General features: G+C 62.0%; 1 protein-coding gene across 1 annotated transcript in view; it reads right to left on the bottom strand.

Moving 5' to 3' along the window:
• The window catches only part of CDC42BPB (CDC42 binding protein kinase beta), a 68628-nt gene that overhangs the window by 9509 nt on the left and 43684 nt on the right, over positions 1-15435 (bottom strand). Inside the window, 14 exon segments of the mRNA XM_055130146.1 lie at positions 497-574; positions 687-776; positions 2269-2348; positions 3852-3946; positions 4036-4184; positions 5139-5244; positions 5355-5479; positions 6079-6184; positions 6266-6510; positions 7379-7489; positions 9635-9877; positions 12950-13062; positions 14261-14380; positions 14445-14611. Of these exon segments, the coding sequence (XP_054986121.1) occupies positions 497-574; positions 687-776; positions 2269-2348; positions 3852-3946; positions 4036-4184; positions 5139-5244; positions 5355-5479; positions 6079-6184; positions 6266-6510; positions 7379-7489; positions 9635-9877; positions 12950-13062; positions 14261-14380; positions 14445-14611 (1828 nt within the window).

The following is a 15435-nucleotide window of genomic DNA, read 5'->3' as shown; positions in this document are numbered from 1 at the left end:
AGCCCACCAGGAGTGATCCCTGAGTGCAGAGCCGGGAGTCAGCCCTGAGCACAGCGGTGTGGCCCCTCCCACGGCCTTTCCAAGTAAAAGAATCACCCAGAAGGGCCCCCAGCACCCTCGACACCACTTAGGAGACCCAGGAGAAGGCAGAAGGCCTTAGAGAGCTTTGGAGAGCAACCGTCACCCAGGAACTCTACAAAGGCCCGAGGCCCGGAAGCCAGGTGACTGCCCTGGCCCGCCCTGGCCCGCTCTCGAACCCCCCGGCTCCATGCTGTCAGCATGGCGCACGTGACTCCACGTGGAAGCCCACCCGCACCACAACCCCGGGTTCCATGTGCAGACAGACACGAAGACTGATGTGGGGGGGCTGAGGAGAGACGGGTGCTCCGTGGAGAAGGGAGGGAGTCGGGGTGCAGGGGGCTGCCCGAGCCTCCCTCTGGGCCTCGCGGGGAAGGAGGACGGCAGTCCGAGCCCGGGCGGGTCTCTGCAGGCCTACCTTGGGCCCAGCCAGCGCTGGGGCCTGTGTGCTGGACAGCGAGCCGGCGGGGGGCCTGTGCGGGGTCCGAGCCACACCCTGGGAGACAAGCAGGCAGTTGAGCGGGAGTGACCCCGCCCTCTAGCAGACACAGGGGACAGGGGCGCCGGACCTGAGGGCTTGCACCCACCCCGGGCCGGCCCAGACTTACTTCCTGCTGCTCCGGGCTCTCGGCCATGGCTGCTGACGGGCCCACCTCTGGCTTCGGGGCAGGTGCTTCCTGCTCGCCCGCAGAGCTGGCCTGGGAGGACACGGAGGTCAGAGGGCAGGGCATGACCCCTCGGTGCTGAGGGCCCAGGGCAGGCTCGCAACGCCAGACTGCCCCCCGGTCCCTCCTCCCGCCCAGCCACTGTCCCTGCACTCCTTGGAGAAGGAACCAGGCAGACAGGGGTCTGGAGGCCACTGGCCACCCTGTCCTCCAGCGGGCAGCACCCTGACATCCCTCACGGGGGAGCTCGTCCCCGTCTGGGCAGCCCGGTTCTTCTGAACCGGAAGCCCGTTTCAGGTGCCACAAAGGACCGGTCTGGGGCCAGTGAAACGGAAAGCTTGACTGTCACGAAGCCCACCTCATTCTGTCAATGAGCGAAAGCTCGTGCTCAGGAGTGGGACCCGCTGCCAGCCCCGGCACCTGGCAGCTGCCCCCCGCACGGCGGGTGTCAGGCCAGACCCCAGCTCTCAGCGCAGTGTGCCGTCAGGAAAAACTCGCAACAGTGAAAGGGCTCGAACAAGCAACGGAGAGAAGTGAACTCAGGGAGCCCCAGGATGAACCTGAGGTGAGTCACGGGTGAAGGAGCTCACGTGTGTGCGCCCCTGGGGTGGAGGACAAAGTGGCTTCACGCTAGCCGGGCAACAGCAGCCCGCCGGTCACCACAAAGACCGCGGGGCCCGGGGCGGGGCCACTCCCCGAGGCCAGCAGAGGAGAGCGAGGCGGCTGCATCCCGGCGGAGGAATGGCCAGAGACCCCCGAGCAGACTCGCTGGCTCGGCTCCACCTGGCGCCTCCCCACCCAGCACGGGTGCAGGGCAGAGCCACGTCGGAGCCCGGCACAGACCAGCACAGCCTCGGCCAGCGGGAACTGGGGCTCGGCCCCCGCGAGGGCACGGGGCGGGTGCAGGCGGTGAGACGGGCCACCAAGGCCGCAGGGAAACCCAGCGCCAGCTGTTTGGAGCTGAAGGGCCACTGAGCAGGTGTGTGCCCCAGACCCGAGGACGTGCTCACGACGGTCACAGAAATGACCCCTCCACGGTGACCCATGGCAAAGAGGTGCCGTGCGCTCTGTGGCCTGGCACCAAGATGCCCCAGAAGCCTGTGACAGGCAGGCAGAGCCGGGCCAGGAAACGAGCCACCGCTGGGAGCTCTGGGCACGTGCCGTCCGCCAGCCTCCTTCAGCACGAGGCGGGGACAGGCAGCGGGGGCTGCTGGCACGTACTTGCCGTCCTTTCCCATTCTTGAAGGCGCATAACATGCTCCCGAGGTGCGGGACGCTGGAACGCCAACGGGCCCCTTGGGAAGCCGGCCAGCAAGGCCCGTCTCCAGTGTGGGGAGCCGGCACCCCACGGCGCCCGGCCCACCCCGAGAGTCGCGGGGGCGTCTGCTGAAGCCTGGCTGGGGGCCTCTCGGAACCACCTGACTCCCGGGCTACCCTGGCCAGGGACCACGACTGGCTGCCTGAGGTTTGGTCTCAGGACGGCTCAGGCCCCCAGGTCCCCAGCACTCACTCATCTGTCACTTACTCTGAACGTCAGGTCGTGAGCAAGAGGCGCCGTGTTGAAATACTCAAAAATGGAGTCCTGGAAGTCGGGAAGCTTGAGTCCTGGGAGAAATAAAGATGCGACATTTCGAGGCTGGCGCCACACCCCCCCCGCACTGCCCCGGCGTCCTCTCGCCGCGGTGAACTCAAAGAACCAAGACCGTCTCAGGGAGCTCTGCGGGGGCGGGCAGGAGACAGAGCGGGGCTTCCTGTGACCTCCTCTCTGCTCAGACAGTGCAGCAGCCGAGGGGCCCCCGGGCCCAGCCTCGGCACCAGCAGCTGTGCCGAATCACGACCGGAGAGTGGGGAGGGTGCCGAGCTGCCGTGTGCCCTGGGGCCACCCTGGCGTCACACACGGCAGCTCTGGGGGTGCTGGTGCCACCGTGATGGCTCGCGTCACCCCGGCACCACAGCCTCAGTCATCTACCAGCCGAACCCAGCGCCTGCGCCCCTCCTGGCCCCAGACACCGCTGCAGAGAACGCCAGGTGAGCCATTCACAACCGTGTGAACCAGAAAGGCTGACGGCCTCAACACACGCCAGTCCGCACGGAACAGAGAGGACAGACACGCCACTGTGAACAGGTGTCAGGCGAGAGCAGAGTCTGTGCTGCGGGCCACACCGGGGTACTCAGGGGGCTGGTGTGCTGACAGGGATAGAAAAATAACCTGCTGCAGCGAGAGCACAGAGAACAGGAGCCAGCGGCTTATGCGGCCGGGCTGGGCCCAACCCCTGCTCTCCACAGGATCCCCCAAGCCCTTCGGGAATGATCCCTGAGCACAGAGCCAGAAGCCAGCTGACTACTGCGAAGCGGGCCTGGAAAAAGAGAGGAGGGCGTGGGCTGGAAAGGGGGGGGTCCCAGGATCTGTGGCACCTCCGGGATGAAAGAGGCGGGCGAAGGACAAGCCCGGACAGGAAATCCTGCACAGCACAGGGCCGAGGCAGGTCTGAGAGCAACGTCCGGCAGTACGGACGCAGCAAGACACCAGCACCACACAGGTCCCTCTTGCCCAGTGACTGCAGACCGGGTGACGCCCGTGCCCTCGGCCCCCACACGGGGAGACGCTCCCCCACGGTCCTCACCCAGGGAAACGCTCCCCTCATTCCAAGCACGAAGACCACGCGATGTCCACAGTGTGACCATCCCCGCAAGCAGGCCGTCTCCCAGGTTGAGAATGGACTCTGGGCCAGGCTAAGGGGGCCAGGATCTCTTGACCACCCCCTGCCCGCCTGGCACTGTGTGGTGGCACCATGTGTGGAGCTCGGGGGCCCGACGGCGGGAGGAGGGCCGGTGCTTTGGAGCTGGTGCACACCGGCCAGTCTGCGCCCCACACTCCCCACCCCGCAGGGCCCCGCACAGTGTGTGGAGGGGAGATGGACCCCCACGTCACAAAACAGAACCCACAAAGGCACCATGACTGCGTTGGGACAGTCGCTGACGCCCCATTCTGGAGTGTGCTCTGAAACCATGGGACTTCTGCTTATAGTTTTAAACGACTGAATATATAAGTAAACAAAAGATTTCACTAAAAAGACTTTTAAATCATCCCAAACCTTGTAACTTTACCTGTATCCGCTCGGATTTTCCCTTCCACCTTTTTCTTCAGTATTTCCATTTCCTCTAATAATTCTCTGTTCCGGGCTTCCGAGTCCTTCAGTTTACTATGACAGACAACGCACCGCTAAGCCTCGCCTGCTGGGGGGGAGGGGCGGGGTGCCAGGCCCGGTCCCCCCCGCCCACGAGACGGCACCTTTCGAAGGCCAAGTTGGCGTCCTTGACCTGGCGCAGCTCCTCCTGCACCAGCTGCTTGGCGCGGATCTCTGCCTCCAGGGCCGACTGCAGCTCGAGACGCGCCGACATGTCCAGCTTCTGGCTGCGGCGGACTTTCCACAGGGGATCCTGGAAATGGGTTTCAAACAGGGACAACAAGTCGAGTAAGCAGGTTCGATGAAAATCACTGAAAACTAAAGGCGCTTAGTTAACGTAACGAATGGCAGCAGGAGCCCCGAGTTTCCTGATCTTCTACTTCCATCATCACATTTGAACATTCACCCCCCAACATACTCAGAGCACATGGATTCAATTTTAGCTATTTAACGCCTTCGCTCCTTTGGAGAAAGTGCTAAAGAACAAAGCATCTGGGCACGGGTTAGTCCAGGAGGACGGCACCAGCCTTGCCCACAGCTGACCCACGCTCGATCCCCGGCCTCCCTTAGGGTCCCCGGAGCCTGCAGGAGTGGTCCCCGAGCACAGAGCCGGGACTAGCCCTGAGGACAGTCAGGTACGGCCCGAAACAAAACAAAATGTCTGGCGTGAGGCCGAGTAAGGTGTGTGTCGCTCACTGCTCCTGTGGAAGCACGCCAGCGCCTCCCGGGCCTGGGCAGGACTGACCACCCCACGGACCGCGACGGTCCAGGGACAAGGGCAGAGTGCCCGGGAGGGAGGACAGCAGGAAATGATACACAGGGCGGGCGGCGGGCCGGGGCTTCCTGAGCCGTGTCCCAGCCGCCGGCTGCCCCCCTTGCCCGCACTCTTCCTGGTTTGCTTCCGGCCACAACTGCGGGTGCTCAGGGCAAGCACGATACCTCCTGCTCCCCAGGCACCGCTGGAGGCCAGCCCTGAGCACAGAGCAGAGAGCAGCGGCCAAGGCCAGACCCAGACCCGCCACCGGCTGGAGGCCTCGCTCCGCCTCCCGGCACCCCATCCCTCGAGTAACAGTCAAACACATACACACACATGTAAACTCTAAACCAGAGAAGCCAGCACACAGCGGGCTGCCGAGACGTGCCGCTTGTCTCCTCTGCCCCCCAGCGGCCAGGCCACTGCTCCCCCCGACGCCGCCCGAGGACCCACCAGCGTCCTCGAGCCCAGGCTGGAGCTCCGCAGCGTCTCCAGCTCCTCTGTCATCTTGGAGGCGAGCGCTTGAAGGTAGCCGCGGGCGTCTTTCTCATCACTGACCCTGGGGGGCACAGGCCGCTCAGCCGTCGCCCACCGCCACCCCACGCTCTGGGCGGGAGGCAGGGGCGGGAGCCCGAGGCGCGGGGAGGGGCCGGCTGCTCCCCCACATACCACTGGATGATCTCGGCGATCTGCGCCTCCCAGTGGGCCACCGACTCCTTCTTGGCCGCCAGGTCCTGCAGCTCGTCCTCCAGCTGCCTGTTCTGCGCCGTGAGCTTGTCCACAAAGGAGCAGAGCTAGAACCAAATATTCACCACGTGGCCTGTTACTCAGCCCCCTCGGACACAGCCCCCGTGCTCCCGAGCCCAGCCCTTCCTGGGGAGTTGGGAACACCAAGGGTGGATTTCCAAAAACATCCCATTTGAAAGAACAAACATTAACGCACTTAAACTTGAGAAGGATTTAAAATCCAATGGGGGATGGGGGGGGGGGGCCGGTGCCCAACACTGCAGAGAGCCTGGCACTCAGAGCCAAAAGGAGCATCCTCAGTACCTCAAAACCAAGGGGCCGGGGTCAGGACAGCGGGAGGATTTGCCCAGCAAGCAGCTGACCCGGGCTGGATTCCCACGTGGCTCCCAGCCCCACCAGGAGAGATCCCTGAGCACAGAGCCAGGAATAAATCCTAGGCTCCGCCAGGTGTGGCCAAAGAGTAACGAACTAAAATTAAATTATTTGATGAGGCTAAAGCAGGAGCATAGCAGGAGGCTGACGCGGGTTCGGGCCCTGGCAGCCCAGGATAAGCCCTGAGCACTGCCAGATGTGAGCAAGTCCAGGCCCCGGCGCTGAAACCCCCTGCCGCCCCCGCCCCGCAGGGAGCCCCGGGCCGGCCGCTCACCCGCTCGTTCTCGGCGGCCAGCTTCTTGCTCTCCTCACACAGCAGGGCGCGCTCCCGCTCGTGCTTCTCCCTCGCCGTCGCGACGGCCTCCTCCACTTCGCTGTGGCTGCCAGGGGAACGGGAAGATGCTGGGGGACCCGACGTGGCCGGGGCCCGTCCCCGCGCCCGCTGCGGCGCCCCCACGCACCGCTCGCGCTGGGCCTTGTCCAGCTTGTCCCTGAGCACCAGGACCTCCTTGTGCAGGGCCAGCTGCTGGCTCTCCGAGTCGTGCACCTCCTTCTTGGCGCTCTTCACCGCCAGCACGTGCGACGCCTCGCGCCGGACCAGCTCCTCCTCGTAGAACAAGACCTTCTTCTCCAGCTCAGACCGGATCTTGGACATCTCCTGCTGGTGCTCCAACGCGGCCCCCGGGCCCCGGCCTCCCTGCTTCACCTGGGGACCGAGGGAAGAGGAGGGGACAGGTCACTCGGGCACGGGAGACGTTACTTCTTCCCTCCCCGCCCCCCCCGCCCTGGTGACAGACACCATCCGCAGACACAGGGCTGGGGACGGGGGTGTCTGCGCTGTCTAAGGAGTTCAGGGAGACCCTCGGGGTGACACTGCTCGGCAGAGGGGAGTACCCCAGAGGTCAGTGTCACTCGGGGTCACACTGACCCCAGCTGGGAGAGCGGGTCCTGGCGGGACGACAGCCAGCTGCCCAGGTCAGTGCCGAGGAGCAAGGTGACAGGAGGGGGCTGAGGGGAAGCCGCAGCAGTGTGGCCCCGGGGTGGCCCTGAGGACGGAGGGGGCAGTGGAGCTCTGCAGTGTCACAGAGCTGGAGGGCGTGAGGGGCGCCGGGCTGCTGGCGCTGCGGCGGGCTGACTTGAGGGAGACGGCGTGATGGAGAGGAGCTGCCGGCAGGGGCACGGGGCAGACGGCGGGAGGGCGAAGATGGCGCCCCGGGGAGCCAGCAGTCCGGGGCGAAGGTAGACACACCCCTGCCAGGCTCCTGGCCCCCAGGGCCCCGCCTGTCCCCACCGCCCCCTTTCCAGCTGCAGGACCGGGGCTGGGCACCAACACCACAGCACCCTGAACGTGGGACCTCCGCGCGGTGAGCGACGGTGTCGGGGCTGTCTCCCAGAGACGGGCTGGGGACTTCAGGGTGGGAACCCCCGGGACAGGCAGGCCCTGAGCCACCCCTGCTGGGGCCGCCGGGAGGCGTCAGCACGGACAGGGCCGTGTCCAGACAGTGCCCAGCACGCCCGCTAGCCCGGACCAACTCGGTCTCCCGCAGCAAGAACACAGCCGAGCCGGGCACTACCTTGAGGGCCTCAAGCTCACTTTCTATTTGCTTGGAGAAGCTCTCGCTGTGCTCGCGAAGCTTGCGCTCCTTGGAGGCCTCGGCCCTGGCGTCCTCCAGCTGCGATTCCAGCTACAGAGAGAGCACTCGTCACACACGGAACACGCGTCACCACACAGAACACCCACTGTCACGCACACACAGCATGCGCTGTCACCCAGGAACACGCTGTCCGTCAGAGACGCAGCGAGGGGACTGCCCCGGGAGCAGCCCCACCCTTCAGTGGCCCTTTTACCTAAAAGGAAAACTAAGAAACAGTTTGGAAGATCTGCAGTTCTCTTTTTTCCCTTTTTGGGGTCACACCTGGCAGTGCTCCTGGCAGCACTGGGGGGCCCTGTGGGGGGCCACATGCAGACACTCGAGCCCCTGCACCATCGTCCAGTCCCTGGTCTGTAACTCTCACTCCTCGTCGGATTCGGGAACAAGTCACAAGCTGAGACACACGTTTTCTGTTGTTGTTGTGGGTCACACCCAGCCGTGCTCGGGATCCGTCAGGGCTCGCGGGCTCACACGGGGTGCCGGAGATGGACCCCAAGTTGGCTACGTGCAAGACAAGCACCTGCCTACTACTCTGTCACTCCAGCCCGAGAAACCCATTTTAGGGTTTAACTGAAACGGTTGGTTGGTAACAATATAAACTTAAATTCTAATTTAAATTGATAATTCGCGATTAAACTTCAAGAAGGGATAGAAATTTGTGAAAATGGGTTCATTTAAGGAACACGGAAGTAGCGGGTCGCTAAGAAGCGTGACCTCATCGCAGGCCTCCGGGGTTGGGACCAGGCTGGGCCTCCATCGACAGCCTCCCTCGAGAGCCCTAACGCACAGCCCGACAGCGAGTCCTCGGGTTTGGGAGCAGGCGGGAAAGGGCAGGCTGGGGGCTCGCTAATCTGAATTACACCGAATTCCAACAACAAACGCATTTGGGTTTCGAAATGACTAAGTTTCTCGGGTGGTGCTTCCCCAAGTGCCACGTGCGAGGCCCCGGCCTCCGGCCTCCAGCCTCCCTCCCTCCCTCCCTGGAAGCCGCTCTGTGCTGCTCTGTGGCGCCGGAGAGGAAACTCGGGTTCCAGGAGCTCGGGTGGGTGCCTCTCCGTGACCACGCGCCAGCAGGAAGGCTGTCCTGCACGTGCCGACCCGGCTCCTATCCCTGGCACCTCTCTGGCCCCGAGCCCCACCAGGAGTACGTCCTGAGAGCCGAGCACTGTCCTGGAGAGGAGCGCAGAAACGGGTGTGAGAGCTGAGTGCTTCCCAGAATGCTGGTTTTTAAAAAGTACCAAAATAAGGGCCAGAGTGGTGGCACAGTGGGCAGGGTGTTTGCCTTGCATGTGGCCGGCCTGGGTTCAGTCCCCGGCATCCCATATGGATTCCTGAGCACAGAGACAGGAGTAACCCCTGAGCATCACTCGGTATGACCCAAAAAGCCAAAATAAATGATTTTTTTAAAAAAATACCAAAATATGAGAAAATATTAGTCTTCTCACTAATTACAATCTTTAGAAAATAGCCACTTTCCATCTGAAAATAAGATTTTAACACATGATTCACTGTGCTGGGGGTGGGAGTCGGTTTTCCTCTCTACAGGGTAAACAGTAAATACACACAAACAAAAGCTCTTTCAGTGACTCAGAACGTGAGTCCCAGCCCACACTCTGGAAGTGTTGGTCTGAGGCAAATGATTGAGATCTGAGTCCGTCGGGGCGCGTCCCCTGGTTCGTCCTCTCCGTCCGTCCACTACGGGGCGGGGTTCTCGCTCACACTCTCTGGGCACCATCCACGGTGCACTTCTATCTTGCCTCTATCTGCCTCTAGGAGACTTTATACAATTATCGCTACAGGAAACTCGACCGATTCACAGTGAGGTGTGGAGAGCCAAGAGCTACGAATCAGTGTGTGGCGACTGACTTAGCTTCGCCTGAAATTTAAAATGTATTTTATAGTAATTTGAATGGCCGTCACATTTGCAGAAACTTTTTCTCTTTCACTGGTTTTGGTTTCTGGGCCACATGCAGCGGTGTTCAGGGCTTCCTCCTGGCTCTGATCTTGAGGATCACTCCTGGAGGGGACCAGCGGATCACACAGGCGTGGGGAGTGAACACAGGTCAGCCACGTGTTAGGGAAGCGCCTGCCCACTGCTCTATCTCTCCGGCCTCAAGAACGGTTTCTGAAGATTGTGCAGAAGTTAAGCAAACGCGCCCTGACGGTGCAGAAAGCTACCTCTTTCCTGCCCTTCTCAGCTCTGCGCACTTCCTGCCGCATGGTGTCCATTCTCTGCATGACCACCTCCATCTCCTCCTCCTTGTCCCGGAGCTGCCGGGACGCCTTCTGCTTCTGGGCTCGGAGCTCGGCCGTGCGCTCGTTCAGCTCCGCCAGCTCCTGCAGGGCCAGTTTCCGCTGCTGCTGGGCGTCTCGGAGCTCCCTGGCCTGAGACTTCAGTCGCTCAGAAGCTTCGACCAGTTGCTAGAAAACAAGAATGAGAATTTTCTGTACTTGCTGTGGTTATACTTTCCCTTTGGGGGCCACCTCTGGCAGTGCTCAGTGCCGACTCCTGGCTCTGTGCTCAAGCATCATTCCTGGTGGGGCTCAGGTACCCTACGGGGTGCTGGGATCGAGCCCGGCTTGGCTGTGAACTAGGCGAGCGTTCAGCCCCGTGTTATCTCCCCAGCCGAAACGACAGGCGTTATGCAGGCCTGACCAGCACCCGGAGGCCGGAAGCTCAGTTCCTCACATACTCGACTGGGACGGAACTGCGAATGCTCCGGCACCCGTGCAGCCCCGGGTGCTCAGGGACGCCAGCACAGAAGGGAGAGCACGCGAGGAAAGCAGCACCTGAAACCATGCCGGCCACTCGTGGAGGTGGAGGCTGGACTGAGGGCCGAGGCGCAGCCCTCCCTGCCCACACGCCTGGCGGCCCGGGGGGACCAGCGGCAGGTCCCTCAGCTCACCCAGGCGAGGCGCCAAGTGGCGTGACACACAGTGAGTGATGGAGGATCAACATGGTGAAAACGGCAGTACTCCCAGAGCACTGCAGAGTCAATGCACTACTCATGGCATTTTTCGAAGAAATAGACCCAACACTCCTGAAATTCAAATGGAACAAAAACCATCCTCGCTACCCCCACCCCCTTAACAGGTAAAGCAACCTGTGGGGAAAAGAAGACAGGAGGCCTCACTTTTCCTCTACATCAAGCTGTGTGACGGCGCAGTAGTAACTAAGACGGGATGGTACTGGAACAAACACAGACCCGCAGATCCACGGAGAAGACTCACATAACCTGAGACAGACCCTCGGAGACCAAACTCGTGATGTGGAGCAAGGAAAGCCTCTTCGACAACTGGTGCTGGGAAAACTGGGCAGCTAAACGCAGAAGAATGAACTCAGACCTCGACCGTGCACAGAAGCCAACTCAGAATGGATTAACGACCACGATATGAGACCTGAGTCCATAGGGTACCTGGAGGGGACTTAGGCAGAATTCCCCATGACAGTGCAGCTGGCTTCGTCAAGGATGAACCACCACTGACCAAGCAAGAGGCAGCAGAGATAAACGGAACTGCATTAAACCAAGAAGCTTCTGCACCTCAAGGAAATGATGACCAGGACACAAAAACAGCCCATGGATGGGAAAAATCATTTACCCATCTGATAAGGGGTTAATATCCAAAATATGTAAGGCACTGGCAGAGCTTTCCAAGAGAAAACATCCAATCCCATAAAGAAATGGGAGAGGAGATGAACAGAAGCTTCCCCAAAGATAAACAAATGGCCAAAAGGCACATGAGAAAATGCTCTACATCGCTAATCATCAGGGCGCTGGAAACCAAAAGAGCAATGAGGTATCATCTCACAACACAGACTGGCACAGTCAAAAAGGAAAACCAGAGGCCTAAGAGAGAGTACAACAGACAGGGCCTTGCACACAGCTGTCCCAGGTTCGATCCCCGGCATCCCATACGGTCCCCCAAGCACCTCCAGGAGTATTCCCGAGTGCAGAGTCAGGAGTAACCCCTGAGTATCCCTGGGTGTGGCCCCCCCAAACAAACAAACAAAAAAAAAAGACAAATGAAGAAACAGAAAGAACCAGTGCTGACTAGGACGAGGGGAGATAGGGACCCTAACTCACTACTGGGACTGGTGATTGGGCCAGCCTGTCAGGGAGACAATGCAGGCACTTCTCAAGGAACTAAGAACTGAGCCTCCATAGGGCCCAGCAATACCGATTCTGTGAATATATCCCGGGGAAGCAGAAACAGTGCAGAAAAGCATCTGCACGCCTATTTCTCGGTGGCACTAGCACGACAGCCAGATGCGTGGATGAGGAAACTAAGGCAGATCTACAGAATGAAACGCTGCAGCCGTGGGGGAAAATCAAGTCCTGGAATTTGATGATACCTGGGTGGGCGTGGGGAGTACGGTGCTAAGTCAAATGAGTCAGGGGGAGAGGGACAGACGTAGAACGATCACACTCATTGGCGGGATATAAAAAACAGCATGAGAATAACAGCCAGACACAATGAAACATGGTCAGGAGGCCTGGTCCCCGGGAGGAAGCTTGTCACAGGGGAGGGAGTGCAGTGAGGACAGCTGAGGGAGCACTATGAGTCACAGCTGGAAACCAGCACGGGGTAGAGCCGAGGACTGAGAGGAGGGAGAGTGACACTCGATGACCGCCCAGTCACAGTACGGCAAACCACAGTGCCTAACAGGAACAAGAAAAAAGAAAGAAAAGGAAATCAGTGGGGGGACGAGAAAGAAAAAAGTGTCTCCGAAAGAGGCAGGCTGGGGTGGCAGGAAATGTCCACCGGTAAAGGGCGGAGGGCTGGAACATTGTATGACTGAAACCCAACCATGAACCGCTTTGTACTGTGTATCACAGGGTGACTCAAATGGTTTTTTTTTTTTTTTTTTTTTTTTTTTGCTTTTTGGGTCACACCGGGTGATGCACAGGGGTTACTCCTGGCTCTGCACTCAGGAATCACTCCTGGCAGTGCTCAGGGGACCATATGGGATTCCCTGGAACCAGCAAACACAGTGTCTCAAACTGCATCCGAGGCTCCTACAATACCCCAAAATGTTCCAGGACCCTCATACACAGGGTAGTACCTTTCACTGTGGGAAGCACCTGTTTAGGGAAAGATCCTAGAAAACACAAACCAAACGGTGCCGACCTCAGAGCCGGGCACACTGGGACATGTGTGCCAACCTCAGAGCCGGGCACACTGGGACATGTGTGCCAACCTCAGAGCCGGGCACACTGGCACCTTAACTAGAGCTGGGCAGACCTGCTGACAATCAAAGTTCCGACGGGGCCAGCGTCGCTGCTGCGCCCTCTGGAGAGCCCAGCGCCTTGGAAGGAGGGTGAGGCGGCAGATGCCCGGATGGGGCACGTCACGTGCGCAGACTGGCCAGCCAGACGGCTGCCGCGCCACAGGGAAGGCCCATTCCACTAGGAACGACCACTCCTGCTGTCCCCGGGTGCTGGGCGCTGAGAATGCAGACAGTGTCCACGTGCCACGGCAGGCCCCGCTCACCTTGTGCAGCTCCTCCTTCTCCTGGCGCGCCACGCGGTACTGCTTCTCCAGCCCTCGCAGGCGCTGCGCGGAGTCTTCGTGCTCCTCGAGCTGACGCTCCAGCCTGCCCGAGTCTGAGCGGAAGGAAACACACCAGGGCCCTGAGAGCAGAGTCTGTGACTCCAACTTTTGAGCGTCACCCTGAAGAACTGCCTTTCCCACCAAGGGTGACACGGACAATGGCAACAGTCTGCGAGTCACCTCCAGGACTGAGTCTGCAACACAGCAGGGCTGGGAGTGGGTCTGCGGATGCCTGCAGACGCGAGGGGAGGATGCTACTGGTGGTGGGCAAGGTGCTGGGACTCTACACCTGAAACGTTACTGCTAACAGTACAACCCATCGCGCCTAAATAAAAGTTGAGAAATATAAAAAGGACCCCCCCCCACAAAAAATAACCTGCCTTCGACAGCGCGTGCTCGTTCTGGAAGAGCCACTGTCTCCTGTGCACCCTGTTCACCCCCGGTGGGTGACCTCGGGGCATCGGCCGTGCTTCCTGAGCACATCACTCTGCGGTCGGGGACAGTGCCACCGCGGGGCAGCCCGGGGCCACGCGCCCTCGGCTCCTCACCGCGGCAGCCGGGGGCGCGATGGGGCCGAGCACTGCACACGTGTAGGCTCTGGCGGAAGGACGGACCGCCCCACAGCCGGCACGGGGCAGCCACACGCTCCCAGAAAGAGCTGCAGAGGGGTCGGAACAGCAGCATGCGGTTCCAGCTGGAACGCACGACCCGACACCTTGCCCAGGCCACCCGCGTGGGTCTGCCAAGCTCGGCCCAGTAGGGCCAAGTCTCCGCTGCCGTCGGCCCGGCTGTGTCCTCCTCCCCAGGGGCCTCACGGGAAGAGCCCGGCAGGGCGCCCGCCAGCTCGAGCCCGCTGACTGTGGCACCAGGAAACAGCAGCCGAGAGTCCGCCCAGCGCCCGGACCCCAGCCCGGCGCCCGTGGCCCCTCCTCGGCCAAGTGTCTTGTGCCGCTCAGTAGGTGCAGAGGCACTTCCCACGCCCTGACTGACACGGCTCAGACTCCCCAGAGCCGGTGCTCTACCCGCCCTTCCACCCCACGGAACGGACTTCAAAAGTTCTTTCCAAAGGACTCACGCCCACCCCGAGGGGGGACAGCAGGGAGGGTGCTGGCCTTGCACCCGGCCAGCCCGGGTCTGACCCAGTGAGCCCGCCAGGAGGATTCCTGAGCACAGGGCCAGGAGTCAGCCCCGAGCACTGCAGGGCGCACACTGGGAGGGGAGAGACCCAAGCCTGCGAAGCGAGTCCCTGACCTGCGATTTTGTTCTTCAGATGCTCGATCTCTTCGTTCAGCCTCTTGATCTCCTTGTCGCGGGGGGAGGCGCCCAGGGCCCGGGTGGCGCCGTGCAGGGACTGCACCGTCTGCGTGGCCTCTGCGGGAGGGAGAGCGTGAGCGCGGCCCCTGCCGCCGCGGCCGCCGCGGGCGCCGGCACTCACCCTGCAGCTTCCTGCCCAGCTCCAGCTTCTCCTGCTCCAGCCTGCGGATCCTGCGCTCGTAGGCCTCCGCCTGCAGGCTGTTCTCCAGGTCCCGCTGCACGCCCTCGTCCTTGCTCAGCGCGCCGCTCTGCACGGCGCTCTTCAGGGAGCCGCGGTCGGAGAAACAGCTGCGAGGCAAGCCCACGTTGCCGCTCACTGGGCAGGCGCGGCAAGCACCCCCGGCCGGACTGCAGCCCCCAGGGGCCTCTGCCCTCCACAGGCCTCTCAGGGGAGCTCTCAGCTGGGAAGAACAGAGGCCTCAGGTGTGCGTAGGAGGCGAAGACCGAGTGTACGGCTCAGGGACGCGGGTCGGCAAGAGAAGCCGCTTCGAAACTGGGAAACAACCCCCGGGGGAGGCCCCAGGGGCTGTGCTGCCTTCTGGGGTCAGCACTGTCGACTCCAGCAGCTGGCTGAGAGCGGGCACAGCCCAGCCCAGCAGGCAGCGGGGCCGCACAGGGCAGGCCGGGAACGCTGGAGGCACAGGCGCTGCTGCCCCGGGCACCGCAGCATCAGGAGCGCGGGCAGAAGGGCCCTCACCGCCTCAATTCAGAGGCTCTGACCGAGCCGGGCCCCTCAAGGCATGGAGGCGCCATTCAGTCGCCTCCCTCCCGAGCCCCGGCTTCCCTCGGCTTCCTTTTCCGAGCAAGGCTGAGCTCTCCCCAGCAGGGTCGATGGAGACCAGACGCCACCACGGGGGCTGCGTCCAACCAGGGGCTCGGCCCCGGCTCCCCGGATGAGGCCCTGCACGGGGGCCGCCGAGGCAGCCCTTGCAGAGGCAGGAGCGTGCTCCGGAGCCCGGGGGCTGCCGCAGTGCGGAGTGTCAGGCCGGCGAGGCCCCGATGCCCGAGCACTTTGGCTGAGTCATCCCCGCTAGTAAGGGAGGAAGGGCTGCACCAAGGCTGCGTGGCCTCAGGCCCCTCCTGGAACTGCCGGCACCTCCGCGCAGGCCCGC

Source organism: Sorex araneus, chromosome 3 (genome assembly GCF_027595985.1).
Source record: "Sorex araneus isolate mSorAra2 chromosome 3, mSorAra2.pri, whole genome shotgun sequence".
In the NCBI taxonomy this organism is placed as follows: domain Eukaryota; kingdom Metazoa; phylum Chordata; class Mammalia; order Eulipotyphla; family Soricidae; genus Sorex; species Sorex araneus.
Note: the sequence above shows the minus strand (reverse complement) of the source record. Positions and strands in the feature narration are given on the sequence as shown.